The 15199-nt window shown below is 40.2% G+C and overlaps 1 protein-coding gene across 3 annotated transcripts in view; it reads left to right on the top strand.

Annotated features, from left to right (window-relative positions):
• The window catches only part of LOC122825231 (kelch-like protein 29), a 274118-nt gene that overhangs the window by 78231 nt on the left and 180688 nt on the right, over positions 1 to 15199 (top strand). For all 3 annotated transcript variants that reach the window (XM_044106467.1, XM_044106470.1, XM_044106469.1), the window contains one exon: positions 10185 to 10490. In XM_044106467.1, coding sequence (XP_043962402.1) covers positions 10218 to 10490 — 273 coding nt within the window. In that variant the 5' untranslated portion in view covers positions 10185 to 10217. The remainder of the gene's footprint in view (positions 1 to 10184; positions 10491 to 15199) is intronic.

The raw sequence follows: 15199 nt of genomic DNA on the forward strand, positions 1-15199 counted from the left end.
TTCGGTTTTATTTGTGTGCCAAGCACTTCCTAGTAGTACTGCAGCACTGGCTCTCAAAGTAAAACCTACCCATATGCCTCTAATCTGCTAAAATGGAAGCTATTTTTGGTTCCAGTGGCTCTTAAGCTGGTGAGCTCTGTTCTGAAAGGGCCTACATTTGTATGATTTGCTGCCGTGTCCGTGGTGTCTTCAGATTCCTCTCAGACCACTAATTAGGTGTGCAAATAGTAGCAAAGTACTAATTCCCCTCAAACCACAGGGATTAATCCACCCTGCTAATGCCAGGAATCAATCCCAACAAAGGGCTTCTTAGTTTTTATGCCAGCAGGTAGCTGCATCTAGCTTTACTTCCTCAGAAACTGAAGATGCCCCTTTCTCTCGACCACTGTTAGAGATACTGGGATGGATCCAACAATTCTTTTCATGCTTTGTTTTTTTTCTTTTTCTCAGTCTGCAGTAGTTCCAGCTGCTGCTGCTTCATTGTTTTTATGTTTTATGCCTTAGGAGCTAAAGCTAAAAATAACCTGGAGTTTCTGACACTTCATTTGCTCTGTCAGTGCTTCATTAAAAGGGAAAAAAAACCAAAAAACTCCTACTGTATCTGCAACTGCAGAACATTAAAACACCTGGGCATAAAATTATGACCATATACAAGGATTATGAAGAACACCGTCTCTTCATCATGGGCCTTGTTAGTGAGCTGGGTGTATTGAGCAGTAATGGGTAGAAGAAGGAAAACTGGGCTTAATGGCTAGACGACTAGGTAAAAGTATGATCAACGCTGCATCTATTATGGGATATCCGACACAAGACTGTAGAAGAAGAAAATGCTGTTTTTGATAGAAAGGTGTCCGAATATGTAATGCATTTTTTATTTTTTTTTTATTTTTATATTTTTTTTGCATACAGGACTGCATGTTAGTCAGGGTACCGATGTTTAAGACCTGTCCTCCAATGACGGGGCCAACAATGGGAATTGGAACCGGACCACATAGCGATGGCCCAGTGGCTATGTGACACTGACCTGGGGAACTATTTGGCTATTAAATATTATCCTATGAGAAGGTGTGAACTGGAAGACTTCCAACCACAACTCACGCCAAAGGGTGGAAGGTGGTTTCCTCTCTTTGGCCTTTGAGCGAAGATTGGTGTCAACAGTCTGCAGCAATATAACATTCGTATTTGCTGATGTGTGTCGCCTCTAGGATCAGGATAATGCACCCTGTTAGGAAGCGGAAATGCTTCAGGAATGCCTAAAGACTTATCCTCTAAATTACTCTGATTTCAATCCCTTTGGGCATCTTTGTGATGTACTGGAAAAACAACTTTGGTGTATGGTGGATCTGATTCTAAAATCTTGGGGGAGCAGCACATTATTAGGCAGGGGCAGTTATCATTTTATGAGTCTGCATTGTCTAGCTGAGAATGCTTTATTTTAAAAGTGAATGGTTTTATTAAGGATGCATTTTATTGTTTGCTTTTTCGCATCTTTGCGCTGTAAAACAAGAATTCATGGGTGACATTCAAATGAAGACAGTATATCAGGTGTATCCCTGGGAGCAAAGGGAATGTATAAGTCTCTGGACTCTGGCATGCTTTGCTCCAGGTGATCCCTGTACCAAGACTGTCTCCTTATATTTGAATATCGGTGAAAACACCTCTGTCTGTGAGGAATTGTCAGCACATGGTCCCTAGCTCCGTTCTTGTGGTTGTAGAGTGTGTCAGCGAAATGCAAGCACCTGCGCCACTTAGACCTGGTGTGCATGCGGTCACGTTTCTCCCACAGAGGCCCTCATTTACAGCAATATCTTGTTCTCGTAAACGTACAGCATTACCTGCTATTTCTGGCCCTCATTTTGGCCGTTCAGACTTTGTGATGGACGAGTTGATCATTAGCATATATTTGTGAGTGCGGCAGGTGGCTGTTTGTGTGTTAGCATGCTAAAAGCTGAGCTGTCACCAGGTCAATAGAAGCAAACACAACTACAGATTGGAAATGGGAGCTTGTTCTCTTAGGGAGTATTTGTGGCAGGGGCACTTAAGGAGGTATTAAACACGGGATAGAATGTGCCAGCAAAGCAAACATCACGCACTCGAACAGAGAAACGACACACAGCCCACCCTTCTACTGTCTGATCCCATCCTTAACACCCGTCTCTCTATTTCTGCCTTGCACACACACTCTTTACTGCTGTTATTACTCGTTTGCACGCCACCTCATACGGCCTGCCTGTCTCTCTGCTGCTGCAACGTTCTGTCCATCTGTTACATTCCCTCTTTCCTCACGTCTCTCCACAGCTCCCCGCATATTCCCACATGGCTTTGTTAACGCAACTCTGTCGCACACACACCCAGCATGCTGTGCGTCGCCTCGGAGTGACAGATGCTGTTCTAAAGGGTGTGTGTCTCACATTTCCACTTCCAGACAACTTTTATTCTAGCTAATAATTTAGCAGTTTAAGATCAGATGCCCTTGGATCACTGGTATGTTCCTGTTTCTTTTCACTGTTAAAATGACCTCTAATCCTTCATGCTGCTGCTAAAATGTTGGCTTTTAGAGGTTCTCAAATTTTTTGCTGATCGATCTCAGGTCTATCTGAGAAGCTATTCATCATACCCCTTGAAGTTTTTAAGTCAGCCAAAAAATAACATATTTTATTTGGATTTGATGTAATAAACCAATTAAAGGGGAAAAATTCAGCTCACAAATTTCAAGAAAAATTAATTCTGTGTGGTGGAGCAAACATTTGGACTAGACTTCCTTTACTCTGATACCCCTAAATGAAGTCTCATGCAATCTCCTGCCTTCACAAGTTGTCTAATTTGCATTTCACTCTTAAGATACCGTCCCCATGTGGAAATATGGTGGAGGCATCAGAGTTGAATTTAACAGTTTTTTTTAGGGTGCATTCACACCAGCCTTGTTTAGTCCACCTTAATCAAACTCTGGTTCGTTGCCTGGAAAGTTCTTGTTTGGGGAGATGTGAATATGTAACTAAAAACTGATGTGGACTATAAAAGTGAACTCTGGTTTGTCTAAAAATCTAGTTCTTGGTTTGGTTTAAGTGAATTCTGCGCCGTTTGAATGCATATGAAAATGCCAACCAGACCGGAGACTTCTCCAAAAGTAGGAAGAGGACGATAGATCAGGGAACCAAAACAAGCAAGTGTGTCTAGTGCTAGCAGAAGAAATAGCTTTAACCCATTGTTGAAGAAGGTTTGGCACAATTGACAACAGAGGACATCCTACATCTACCAAAATCTGACTCCACTCCATTTTTGCTTACGTTTTGTAAAGAAGCATTCTCTGTGTCTTCTCCAGAGATTTTTGTTTTGTGTTGTTTACTTCAGATGTTCTAGGTGTAGCACCACCACAAGCCATGGGGTAAACAGGTTGCTCAAAGGGTTTGGTTTGTTTGACACAGTGCGGTGTGGAAGCAAACCGCACCAGCTGGAAATGTAACAGATGTTACAGTTTTGGTCCCCCATAAAACTCAATGTACTACTACAAGAAAACGCCCTAAATATGATTTAGGTGTTGATTTTGAATTGCCTATTCTAAAATGCGTATGTCTTTTGATCTAAACCATTTTTTTATGTCAGCCTAGGATCATTGCTCCACTGCAATAACTACCTTCATCCCATTCTTCTTAACGGTTTACTTTCATGATTACTCTACTTTTAGCTCTGCCATTCTCTGTTGCTGCTGTAAAGGAAAGCTTTAATGCTTTAAAGCTTTAATACCCTACCACAAGGCCTTTTGCACGGTGGTCAGAAAGTTTATTTTAGATCTCATCCTACCAGAGCACCATCTCCACACGTTTTCTGTGCTCCCTGCACAGCTTCTGGCAAGCTGCAAATAGGACGTCTTATGACTTTCTAGCAACAATATCTTTATTTTTTCCCAATCTGAGGCAGCGGTGGAGGACTCCTGATGTGCGCTGCACGGAGCTACAGTGCTCTCAGAGATACAGAGGGCATCTCCATGGCGATGGCACTAAGGTCAGAGTGATGTCAGCCATAATTGGATTTGCACTCATGCAGACTCTGGTGTATGCCCACACAGAAAAGCACCCACAAGCTCTCACTTTTTCCCTGTATCCACACCATGTGCATTAGGAGGATTGTGAGCTGGGTGTCATTTGCATTATGATGCATCAGCAGACTTGGTGCAGGTGTACAACAGTTTTCTAAAGTTGCGATGGAAAACGCCCCAGCAAGCATGAATTTTTGTCTCCTCCGTTGCTCATGGTGTGACTGACAACACAATGGAGATGCCAGCCTGCCAGCTCATTAGGTTTGATTGCTGACAGACTATTTCTTCTTTTCTTTCTCGACTACCTTGCTCATGTTGGAAAGTGTGAGCCTTTATTTTATTTGTTCTGTCTGAGCATTAGTCATTATAATCATTAGTTTAGTTCCCTATCACTCCAAGAGAGAATCGCGTTCATCAGCGTCCATCTAAGTGGGAGTTAGTCAGAAAAGAACGTTTTGCTGGAGAAACACTTCCAGGTACGATGATTAACCTGTTAACAGGGCTGCTGAAGAATCTTATTCAATGCTACAGGGTAAAACAGATTTTTTTTTTTTTTGTTGTTTTTTAATCTATCAAGATTTAATAGGCTCTTTAAGTAACTTGCAGCAAAATGTGTCTCGTCTGGCCCTAATGACCAACGCTTTGTCCAGGAGCTGACACTGAGTTTATTGAATGTGAACGAAAATGGGCAGATCGTCATTGGCACCGTCTCCCTGCAGCCGTGCGGTGCAGTGCAGAGCGTCACTAGAAATGTGAAGTATTTCAGTGTTTATCTAGTCTGGCAGAGTCCACAGGTGTGTTAGGTGTTGCTTTCCGCACACATCTCTGCGCATGACATTTCTTTTTATCGCCTCTCATACATAACCGCACACTCAGCCTCAAGCTGAGAACTCATGCGCACCGACACCTACGTGTGTGCGCAGGCTGTAAAGGAGGTGCAGAAAGTGAGCGGAGAAAGGAATTTAAGTCTTAGTAATTAGTAGCTTAAATCCTCCTGTTCACCAAGGACCATAAGTGCAGTGGGATTTGTTTCGGTGACATTTGCTCTGCAGGGATCAGTTGCCAACCTCCTGTTACCCAGAACATACTTCCGTGGATAGTTCAAGGATGACAGGAATTCGCTTTCAGGATTTCGCTCACATTGAAATGTAGAGCCGAGATTCTGAACGTGTCGCTTGGGTTAGTGATTGGGAGAATGCGGGGAATGGTAATGTGAGAGCTGCCCTTGCTAAAAAAAAAAATAAGAGTGCATCATATGTGATGGAAAGCACTTGAATCACATCAATTAACATTGTTAAAATACATCTGGTGTGCTGTGACATCTAGCTCATTGCATTCATTATGCTTCCATCGGTGAAATTTGCTGGCCCTTTAATGAAATGGCAAAACATGCTGCAGACGGAGAAATGATTTTTAGCAATATTTGTTCAATACTAAGATTTTTGGGGTTTTTTTACTCAAATTTAGATTTCACAGATTAAAGGCTGTTTTAATAAAACGTATAATCAGACTTTTTTTATGCTCGTCCAACCCTGATGCAATCCTGATGCCAATAAGGCAAAAAGTATTTTTCTCAAGAAGAACAAAGCTTTATTCAGTTGATTTTGGTCCTCATATGGAGGCCTTCAGCTACCAAGTTAGCCAATTGCAGTGTTACCACAGTGCTTCAAAATCTTTTGTATTTTTTCTGTCACACTGCTACTCATTCCTTTTCTACAGAACAGAGTTTTGCCAGACAGTAATCATTAGCTTACTCAGTGTATTGAACACAGCAATTCTAAAGCTACTTATTTTCTTTCTTCACAAGAATTGTAATAAAGTTTCAAGGCATTAAGCTTAACTCACTTGCCTTCATACTTTGCCATCATAGTAAATACCTTATGTAAGCTCACTTTCAAGTAATACAAATGTTATTCCATGCTCTAATTTCTTTTTTCGGTCTTATCCCGTCTATGAATATATTCAGTAGAAGCTCCATAATTCACCAGGTTGTGTATGCATCCTGTGAAGAGTGTCCTGTGCACCAGAATTAATGTTGGTAAGAAATATTATTTATTTGAATATAGAAAGAAGTTGTGAAACAATATGTTTAATCTCCCTGAATCCTCCAGATCATCTATCTGCCAAAATTTCAGCTTTCGCAAAAGTTCCCACAATTGCTCAACTCTATTTGTTTAGCTGCACTCGATGGCCATCTAAAAGTGTATAAACAAAAATCTGGTGTAGACCTACATAATATATGTTTTCTTGTTTTCCGTGGAATATTTCAGTGACCATTTGCTTTGAGGAATCCAGAATTTTTTAGTCTTATTTACTCTTGAGCAGTGCTTCATTTTTTCTTTTTTTTTTTCTTGACTATCTTTAGAAAAATATATATTTTTGTTCCTGCAGAAGCTCTTGGGCCTTTCAATCATTCTAACTAAAAGAACAGGACTCTTAACCCGGGGGATTCTCTTGACAGGTGTGTCTGCACCAAAACTGAATCTAGCAGAGAACCAATTTTTTATTCATTCGGGTATTAATAAGTAACTTGTTGCAATTCTATTTTCTTTATATTAATAGAACACTAAAGCCTATTATGTTGTGTTATTGACGCAAATATTTGTTGGATGACATAACAGCATGTTTGACTAATTGTTGTGTTGGCCCAACCAAGAGGCTACTAAAATGTTTATATGAATTTTGAGTCAAAAGTTTTACTGACCATGTGGAAGTGTTGTTTAAGTGGGCTGATCCCCTCTGTCGACCTCTAGGGAAGGACAAACATGCAGACGTGAAAAAGTCATTACAGAATGTCATTGTACACAGCTGCTTGACAGTTTCAATTGCATTTCTTTTGAGGTTTTGTTTTCAGTTAGCAACAAGTGTGCCATCTATTTTTTTTTTTTTCGCAGCTTTGCATGCCATTGACAGGGCCAACAACACCTGTCAACACTGTGCAGCCATGTTTACTTGCTTCAAGCACAGCCAATGAAAGGCAACTTAATATTTCATTTGTTGGGCTTTTCCCTTAAAAACCACTTTGGAATGTTTTGATGGTGGTTTAATCTAAAACTATTGGCTTGAAATGAACAGTTTTCTTGTTATTGAACAGATGCAATCATAAATAATAAATTAAAAAGGACTGATATTTGTATTAGCAAAGAAGCTTTTAAAATCTCTTCTTCCGCTTTACATTATACACATCTGTGTTTTGGTCTATTTCATAAAATCCTACCTGTGTACACAGAAGTTTGCTGCAGAGGTATGAAAATTTTTTCAATGCATCACCTCCTGGACATTTCTGTGAAATAAACCTTATTCTGTTATATTAGTTCTCTAAAAAAAAAAAAAAAGAGTTCTTTGATATTCACTGTAAATTATTGTGTTTTTGGTTATTGAAATTTCATGACAGCCATCAGAAAATGTATTTTTCTTACGCTCATTAGAGAAATGAGACACATTTGTACTTGGGTTACTATTCATAAACTTTTTAATTCCTTTTTCTCAAACCGCAAAGGCGTCTAAAGTCTTTGCTTCTTTACCACCGTAATCAGCTGTATTGATTTGTTCTCCCATGCTTTCATGTGCTTAGACTTTTACAGGAGACAAAACACTTGTCAGTTTCTCAGTAAGTCAGCATTTGTGATGGCAGAGTGAAATGTAGGAATTGTTTAGTTAAATTTAGTGATGGAGTGAACTGGAAAAAAATAAGATAATCATGCTCTAAATCATCATCTTCTTTTTTTAAGAACAAAAGCTTTTATGTTTTACTTTTCAGAAATTTCTCCTTTCATTAGAATTTCTCACTAAGTTTTTATATCTCTGCTCCATTTCAGAGCTCAGGAGAAAAGGCAATACTACCTTGCACCAACTCTACCATTGTTAAACTGACTTAGCACCTTGTTACTTTCTCTGTACATATTTTTGAAAGATTCTGCAAGGTTAGTATGCTGGGAAATTTTAGGTCATTAAAAGGTGTTGCTATGCAGGAGGAGAGGTTACTGGAGAAAGTGTGAGTCTTTCCCATAGCTTTTAGTTTCCCCTTCTTTAGGTCAGTTGCCACAGATCCGTTTTCAACATTTGTAGCGGAAAGTTTTTTCCTTTTTTTACTTGCAATTTTTTTCTTTTTAACAACAGTACATCAGAACAAAACCCTACTTGTCCCATCCCAGAGTAGAGATCAGCTGGTTTCTCTGATTATTTTCTGAAGTACTTTGCCCACCTTATGCAATGCTTGATTTTCCTTTTTTTCTGCAGTCTGGTTCTTAAATTAAATTCATTGAGTAAATTAAAGGTCAGCCTTTGACCAATTGCATCCGGTGTGTGAAAATCCTCCATCCAAAATTTTGCTGAAGCAGGACGAGTGGCTTCATGCCAACCCACTGCAATGAGAGATTATTATTCATGATTGATTAACTTGGTGACCAGAGACACCAGGAAAGTTGAAGAGATGGCCTGAGTTGGTAGTGTCTAATAGTTTTAGGGGAAGAAAAAACTTTGCACACAGCTACCAAAATGAAACTACATTGTTCTGTATGAAAGCATCTCTTTAATGGATGATACCGGGTCTGTGCCAGAGTTGGAAAATATCACCTGTGACAGAGAGAGGGAGAATAAACTTTACAGTTTCCAATCTTTACAGGAAGCTGTAAAGATTTTGAAGATTTCTTCATCTGCCTTTCTCCAGATTGTGATCAGCAGCTTTAGGGTGTGGATATCAGCGTCCCTTAGGACAAAGTTAGAGGATGTTTTTTTACTCTTCCTGTTGGATTTCCAGGGTGGCTGAAAAAAGTTGATTTTGACATAATTGATTCATCTGACCAGACATTTAGACTTGACCATTGTGATCTGCTGCGTTTTATGTTGGTTCGCACTTGAAAGCAGTTTTCTTTTCAAGAGATCTTTATACGTCCCTGTGACATAGTGTTGTAGTCACCAAATCTAACACGGCTCCATTAATGTCAAGGCCCATGAAGCTGAGGAGAGCGTCACCCACACAGAAAGTTTTTTATAAAGAAACTTTTGTTTTCTGCATGCTGTAAGATGACGTCACACTATTAAAAATGTTTTCTGATGTTTACTCCAAAATGTTTTCTTTTTGCAGTTGCTCATGTACGGTCATTCATATTTAGTGCTTTCTGCTTTTGAACCCGCACTCCCACACGCAAGCACACAAACATGCATGTGCGCACAGCAGCTGCCATTTCAAGGCGTTCTCTCCACTGAGAGGCAAAGAAACAGCGTGACAGACTCCAGCGTGCAGAATAAAGACTTATCATCCGCTGTCATTCTCTCCTCACAGACCAGGGGATTTTGCATGAGACTTGCTAAACGTTCTTTGAGGCTGTTTATTTATTTATTTCTCGCGTTATCAGGGGGCCCTGTGAGCATAACGGGCCTTTGGTGAGATTGAGCACAATGTACTTCAAACCCCCCTCCGCGATAGATTCCACTCCTTATATCCTGTACGTCTTTGATTTACGATATAAGAGTTGTACGCCGTGAATGCAGTACAATAACGCCCAACACCATGGCGATGTAATTCTGGTTCGGCGTCGCCTCTCAGCCTTTCACAGCCTGCCGCGCATGAAAAGGGGAAGACCCCTGAAATGCACTTGAAGGGCAGTGTGATTGAATTAACCAGCCATTAGATGTAGGAGATGAGCTGTAATTGCATGGGTATTTATCTATTCAGATGAAAGAGTTTTGACCGCGAGGTCATGTTACTGCTGTGCTGCCCCCGAGGATAAGATGTGTGTACCTGTTTACGTCTTCCTCAGTCGTGTTGTTTTAACCTCTCGTCATAGAGCCTAGATTTCCCGTGTAAAGGCTTTGCTCCTCATGGCGTAAAGCGTGGATGATGTGGCTCAGCAGTGCTTATCTCCCTCCATGTTGCTGCAGCCTTCATTAATGACCAGGAGAACAGGAATTAGAAGCGTTAAATGATCCACAGTGTCGGGTAGCATGCGGGGAGATGCGGTGGGAGCTTTTACTCTGTCATGTCACTGTGTTCTTTCCCTATTCCACCTGATGACTTACTCGTTATTTTTCCTCTTTGTACCTCTTTTTCTTTTTTGTTAAATGTTCTTTTGTGAGTTATTCCTGTTTCCACCTCCCATCATAGAAGAGAATGTCATCCTGACCTTCTGCTTTTCATTTCATGTAGGCCTGCCCCCGTTCTTCCCACTGAGAGGAAGTGATGTCACGTCACCACCACCGCTTTGAGAGGGACTACCGGGGGCCCTGGGATCGGAGAGACATCCGTCCCTCCGGCCTTCACAATGGAGGAGCCAACCACAGCTGTGCCTCTGCCGTCGTCAATGGCAACAACCGTCCGGGGCTGCTTCCCCTCCCGGTCATCCCTTCTCTCCTCCCCACTCCGGTTACAGTTGCCGTGACAACGTCGAGCTGTGACCTAGTGGTCAAGCGAGGCATCACGGCGGCAGGATCGGTTGCTCCGGCGTCGGCCAAGGTAAGATGGTGCTTTCTTTTTCCCTCTCCTTCCCTTGTCAAACTTTTACTCCTTTACTGTATCAACTTTTTGAATTTATCACAATGCCCCAACTGGACATAACATCCAACTCACTCCCATCTTTTAGGCCTTCCCTCTTTTTCTCTGTCTTCCACTTTTCCCTTCGCACATCCTCCAAATATTGCAGCACGACCACGTATGTCTTCATGGTTCATTTGACTCACCTCTTCAGGCCCCTCCACCCCCCTTTTTTTTCTCTTTCTGCTGCCTCCTCCACTCTCCGCCTTTATCCCTCTCTCCAGCTTTGCTGCTCTCTCCGCACTTTCACTGTCCAATGCTTCTTTCTTGCCAAACCATTTTCCTTCCATCTTCATTTTCTTTCTCTGCCAAATGGCAGGCTCGTCCTGCTTTTGCCTCCTTAGTAATTCTCCTCTTTCATTATGTAAATGACCCCTGACAGTTGCTCAGATGGATGCTGCTGTCGCAAGCGATGGTTAGAGGGGAGCTAAATAATTGTAGGAGACCTAATTTGAAGCAGTTTTGAAAATGTCTTGCATCTAAACCCCCCATGATCATGATGTTTGGGCCAAAATTTGATTGTAAAGCAACTTATATGAGGGTGTGTATTAAAGATGCACCAACCACATATTTCAGGTGACTGACTTTTGATCCCTGGTTGATTCAAGCTGCTAATACTATGCTGTTTGTTTGTTTTTTTGTTTGTTTTTTAAAAACACTGTAATTACAAAATACTTCTTGGATGCAACATTATATAACAGAAACTTTAAAAGTCCTGCAGAATAGACTTGAACTGTCCCGATTGCCCACACTTGCTGAATGTTTGCAGTGATTAAAAGTTTTGGGGATGAAGGTGGGAGTTCATTTTGATCAAGGTCATGAAAGAAAAGGATTTTAAAAATGTGGGTTATTCATATGCAGTATTGTCATTGCAATGCACCCCTACTGTCTAGCCTGTCATAAACAGTTATTTTATGCTAATTCAGTAATCAATATAATCAATTTAACAATATTATGAGCTGAGCTGACGTCACATAAGCGGAGGTGTGGTGTAACTGTACATCAAGTTATTACTACATGAACACAGACAAAAGTATTCAGAGTTGATTTTAAACCTCCTTTAGCATCTTTTGTAACAGTTAGCATGCCAAGTGAGCTTAGCATCACTAAACAACAGTTCATTATTCCTCTATACTGGATTCCCTGTAGAAGTTAGACCTTTACTGTGATGCTGAGATCTCCCACGGTCTGAAAACGTTCCTAAATCAGACGTATTCAAAAACAAAGGTTCAATGCACAAAAGGGTGAACTTTACTTGCTGCTATTAAAATTGTTTCTGGGTCAAATTACTCCTTTGCCAATCCAAAGGAAAAGGATTGGCAAAGTGACTTTCCCAGAGTTGGCTTAAGTAAATGTTATGTAACAGGCTTTTACTTTTCCCCTGGATGAGTCTGGTGTGAAATGACAAAAACTGCAAAAACACAAAATGGCAACGGTAACACTGTTCAATGTCCAGCTCTCTGTTTTAGCAGCCAGAGTGAACATTACATACCTCTGTTAAAAAATAATAAGAAAAAAAATCTTGTTGTTTTTAAATCTCTTTATAGTGGATCATCAGATCGGTATGGTTACCAAATGACTCGATACAACCCCCGTTAATATGTTCCTTATTCAGGAATGTGGTGTGGGTAGACCAATCAGATACACAAAAAACAGCAGAGATGTCCATTATGTCAAGTGCAGTTTGGTTCTCCATTGCAGCCTGGGATTTTCTGGTGAGTTTGTTGTCAGCATCATGTGAAGGAAGAAAGTTCTTCACCAAGAAATGGTGAAGCAGACAATTTTCCCCTATTTTCTCTCCTAGCCTCCAGCTAATGAATAGTCATCTACTTACTTTCAGTGCTGTTCTACACCAGAAAATCTTTTACTTTAAATAAACTTACTTCTTCTCACACACCTTTTTGGTTTCCTGCTCTCAAAGGGATATGCATTTGTAAGAGCAGAGGTAAACAATGCAGTGGTAATTTACCGCCTAAGAGCTCATCATTAGACTCCCCGCTGAATGTAGTGACCACAGAAACAGTAAATCTGCTCTGGCACCACGTAGCCACCTTTTTTTTTTTTTTTTTCTTCTTTGCTGAATAATTGCTTACATTCAGAGCAAGTCTCTCCAACTCCCACCATGGCTATTGTTATCATTCAATGAGTGCCAGTGCAATTAGGTGCTGTGCCTTGCACAAATGTTCACACATAAAAAAAAATGCTACAATGTGGGATGTCTGGACCGCAGATGTATAGATTTTATTTTATTTTGTTCTCAAGATGTCGCCCTTAATTTAGGGTAACAGAGTTTTGTCTGAGGCTGTGTGTGCTTTTTACAGTGCAACTGAACTGGAAGCAGACGCAAATGTTTTTTTAAACAAATTTAAAGGTAAACTATGCCATGCATTATGCATTAAAGCCCCTTAATCCTAAATAAAATCATCCACATAAATCACCTACCTCAGTCAATTAATCAGCTAAAAGTCTGAGCTTATGCACAGCTACAAACCTGCTGAAGGCATAGCTGCTTGCATAAAATGGGGTTCAGCAACTGACACAATCCAGAGACATTTATGCCCTCTGTCCAGCTAAATAACAAGTAATATAGTAAAATTATAAGTTCAGATTTGGGAATGTTATGACACTTTGAAAATAGACACCTTAAAAGTTAACATTTTGTCTATTTTTCTTTTTAAAGAACCACGGATTTTCAATTTTTAAGTGATTAAATGGTTTGCAAATACTGTAGCAAACTATACACGACATATTTACACAAAAATTCCCCCATAATATGTAATTTACTTGGCATGTATTTAATTATGTAATGATTTTGCATTCAAAATATCATCCATGTGAATAGGAAGGACTTGTCATGCATAGAAACGGTTGCAAAAAGATAATGGACTCAAAACTACGTAAAAAAAAAAAAAACAAAAAAAACATATATATAATATTCTAGAAAATATTACTGGTAGTTTTTATATTTTATTGTGAAAGTTCTAAACAATTATTCCCTTTAGAAAAATAAAATCTACTGAACCCTGCTGTTGGTATTATGGTGCAGAAGAAAACAAAAAAGAAAAAAATTGAAAAGATTCCCATAGTAACAAAGTACAGCTTTGATCTTCAAGCGTGGGAGGAATTTGAACTTGAATTTGTTTGGTCGGATCAGCACATCGTCCTAAAGCATTCTCCTAAAACATACCAGTGTATGATCGTGATGTTGGGGAAACTGTTTTTCTTTGATAAGTCAAGGCTTGGCCAGAGTCATTTGGATGATGTGAAGGTGGACAGAGCTAAATATTGGGCAATCCTTGAAAAACATTTCCTCAGCTAAAACCTCCATAAAACACATTGACGTTATTGGTTACAATCTGATGAAATGTGAAGAAAGGCTATCTGTTGGAGAATTCCAGCACTTGTATGTTGCAGACTGTAAAACCTAGAGTTGCCTATAGATCCTACTAAAAACTCAGTTCTCTGTCTGTCCGCGATAACATTGTGCTGCCTCATACTCAGCACAACGCATGTGCTGAGTGTAAGGCAGGCTGCCTTTATGCCACATGTGATCAAATCTGTGGGTGGTCAGAAGAAGTACGACGGAGCGATGCAGCTCCCTCCGTGTCTCCGTTCCATCCATGGCCACGATAAAAACCTGACAGAACATATTGATTTCTGTTGTTTGGGGACTCGCCTCATAAACACGCCAGCCCAAATGGAGAAGGTGTCCAATAGCCAGACATGTACCAAAGTGTCTGAAACAGATAGCTGTGCATGCACTCTACCGTCCTCTGGGGTAGAATTGGGTTTTGTTTTAGCTATACAGCATGTCTTAGTGATCTCTCTCTCTCTCTCTCTTTTTTTTTTTAAATAACATGTCACATTTAATGATTAGCTAAATGCGTGTGCGGTTGGGGTAGCGGCACTCTGAATGTGCGCGTATGCACACATTTGTAGCCGTGCATAAACGTGTGGGACAAATGCTGACAGTCAGAAAGTGCCATCTGGCTACATCGCCCGTGGGGATGTAAAACTGACCAAGTGGAACAGTGAACTACAGTTAATTCAGAGTTACACTTTGTCTGCCAGACGATTAATTATTTTGTTATATTTTATGTTTTTCTGTCCTCTTGTCAGGGATTCATAGACCCTGCATATACTACATTAAATGGGCGGTAATGAGAAGAGAAACATTTGTGCCCTACACCGACCAGGGCTTTTAGATGCCATTAGACCGTAGTTTGTATTTGTGAGTTCGACTGTTCCTCCAGGTGAGATTTAGCGAGATATCTCGATCAGATATGACTTTAAATTGACTTGAAATGAAGTGATAATTGCATTTTATGACTTTGTGAGGTCATCTGAGATGGCTTTTGATTGTACAGGCCAGCGTTTCCATGTGAGCTGTCTTTATATAAGCACTGGAGTAATGCACAGCTTTGAATAAATTTGCAAATTTATCAACCTCGTATAGAATGCAAATGTTCTTTCTCATTTCAGGTGTCAAAGCACTCGACACACATACTCGCTTGCCTTGCTTAAATGTTTGAAGGTCCAGATTTAAACTGATTCCAATTTCTCTTTAAGATTTACAAATAACAGAAACTGAATGTCTTGTGAATAAATAGAAAATAGAGCTGTCTTAACAA

Source organism: Gambusia affinis, linkage group LG22, assembly GCF_019740435.1.
Source record: "Gambusia affinis linkage group LG22, SWU_Gaff_1.0, whole genome shotgun sequence".
NCBI lineage: Eukaryota > Metazoa > Chordata > Actinopteri > Cyprinodontiformes > Poeciliidae > Gambusia > Gambusia affinis.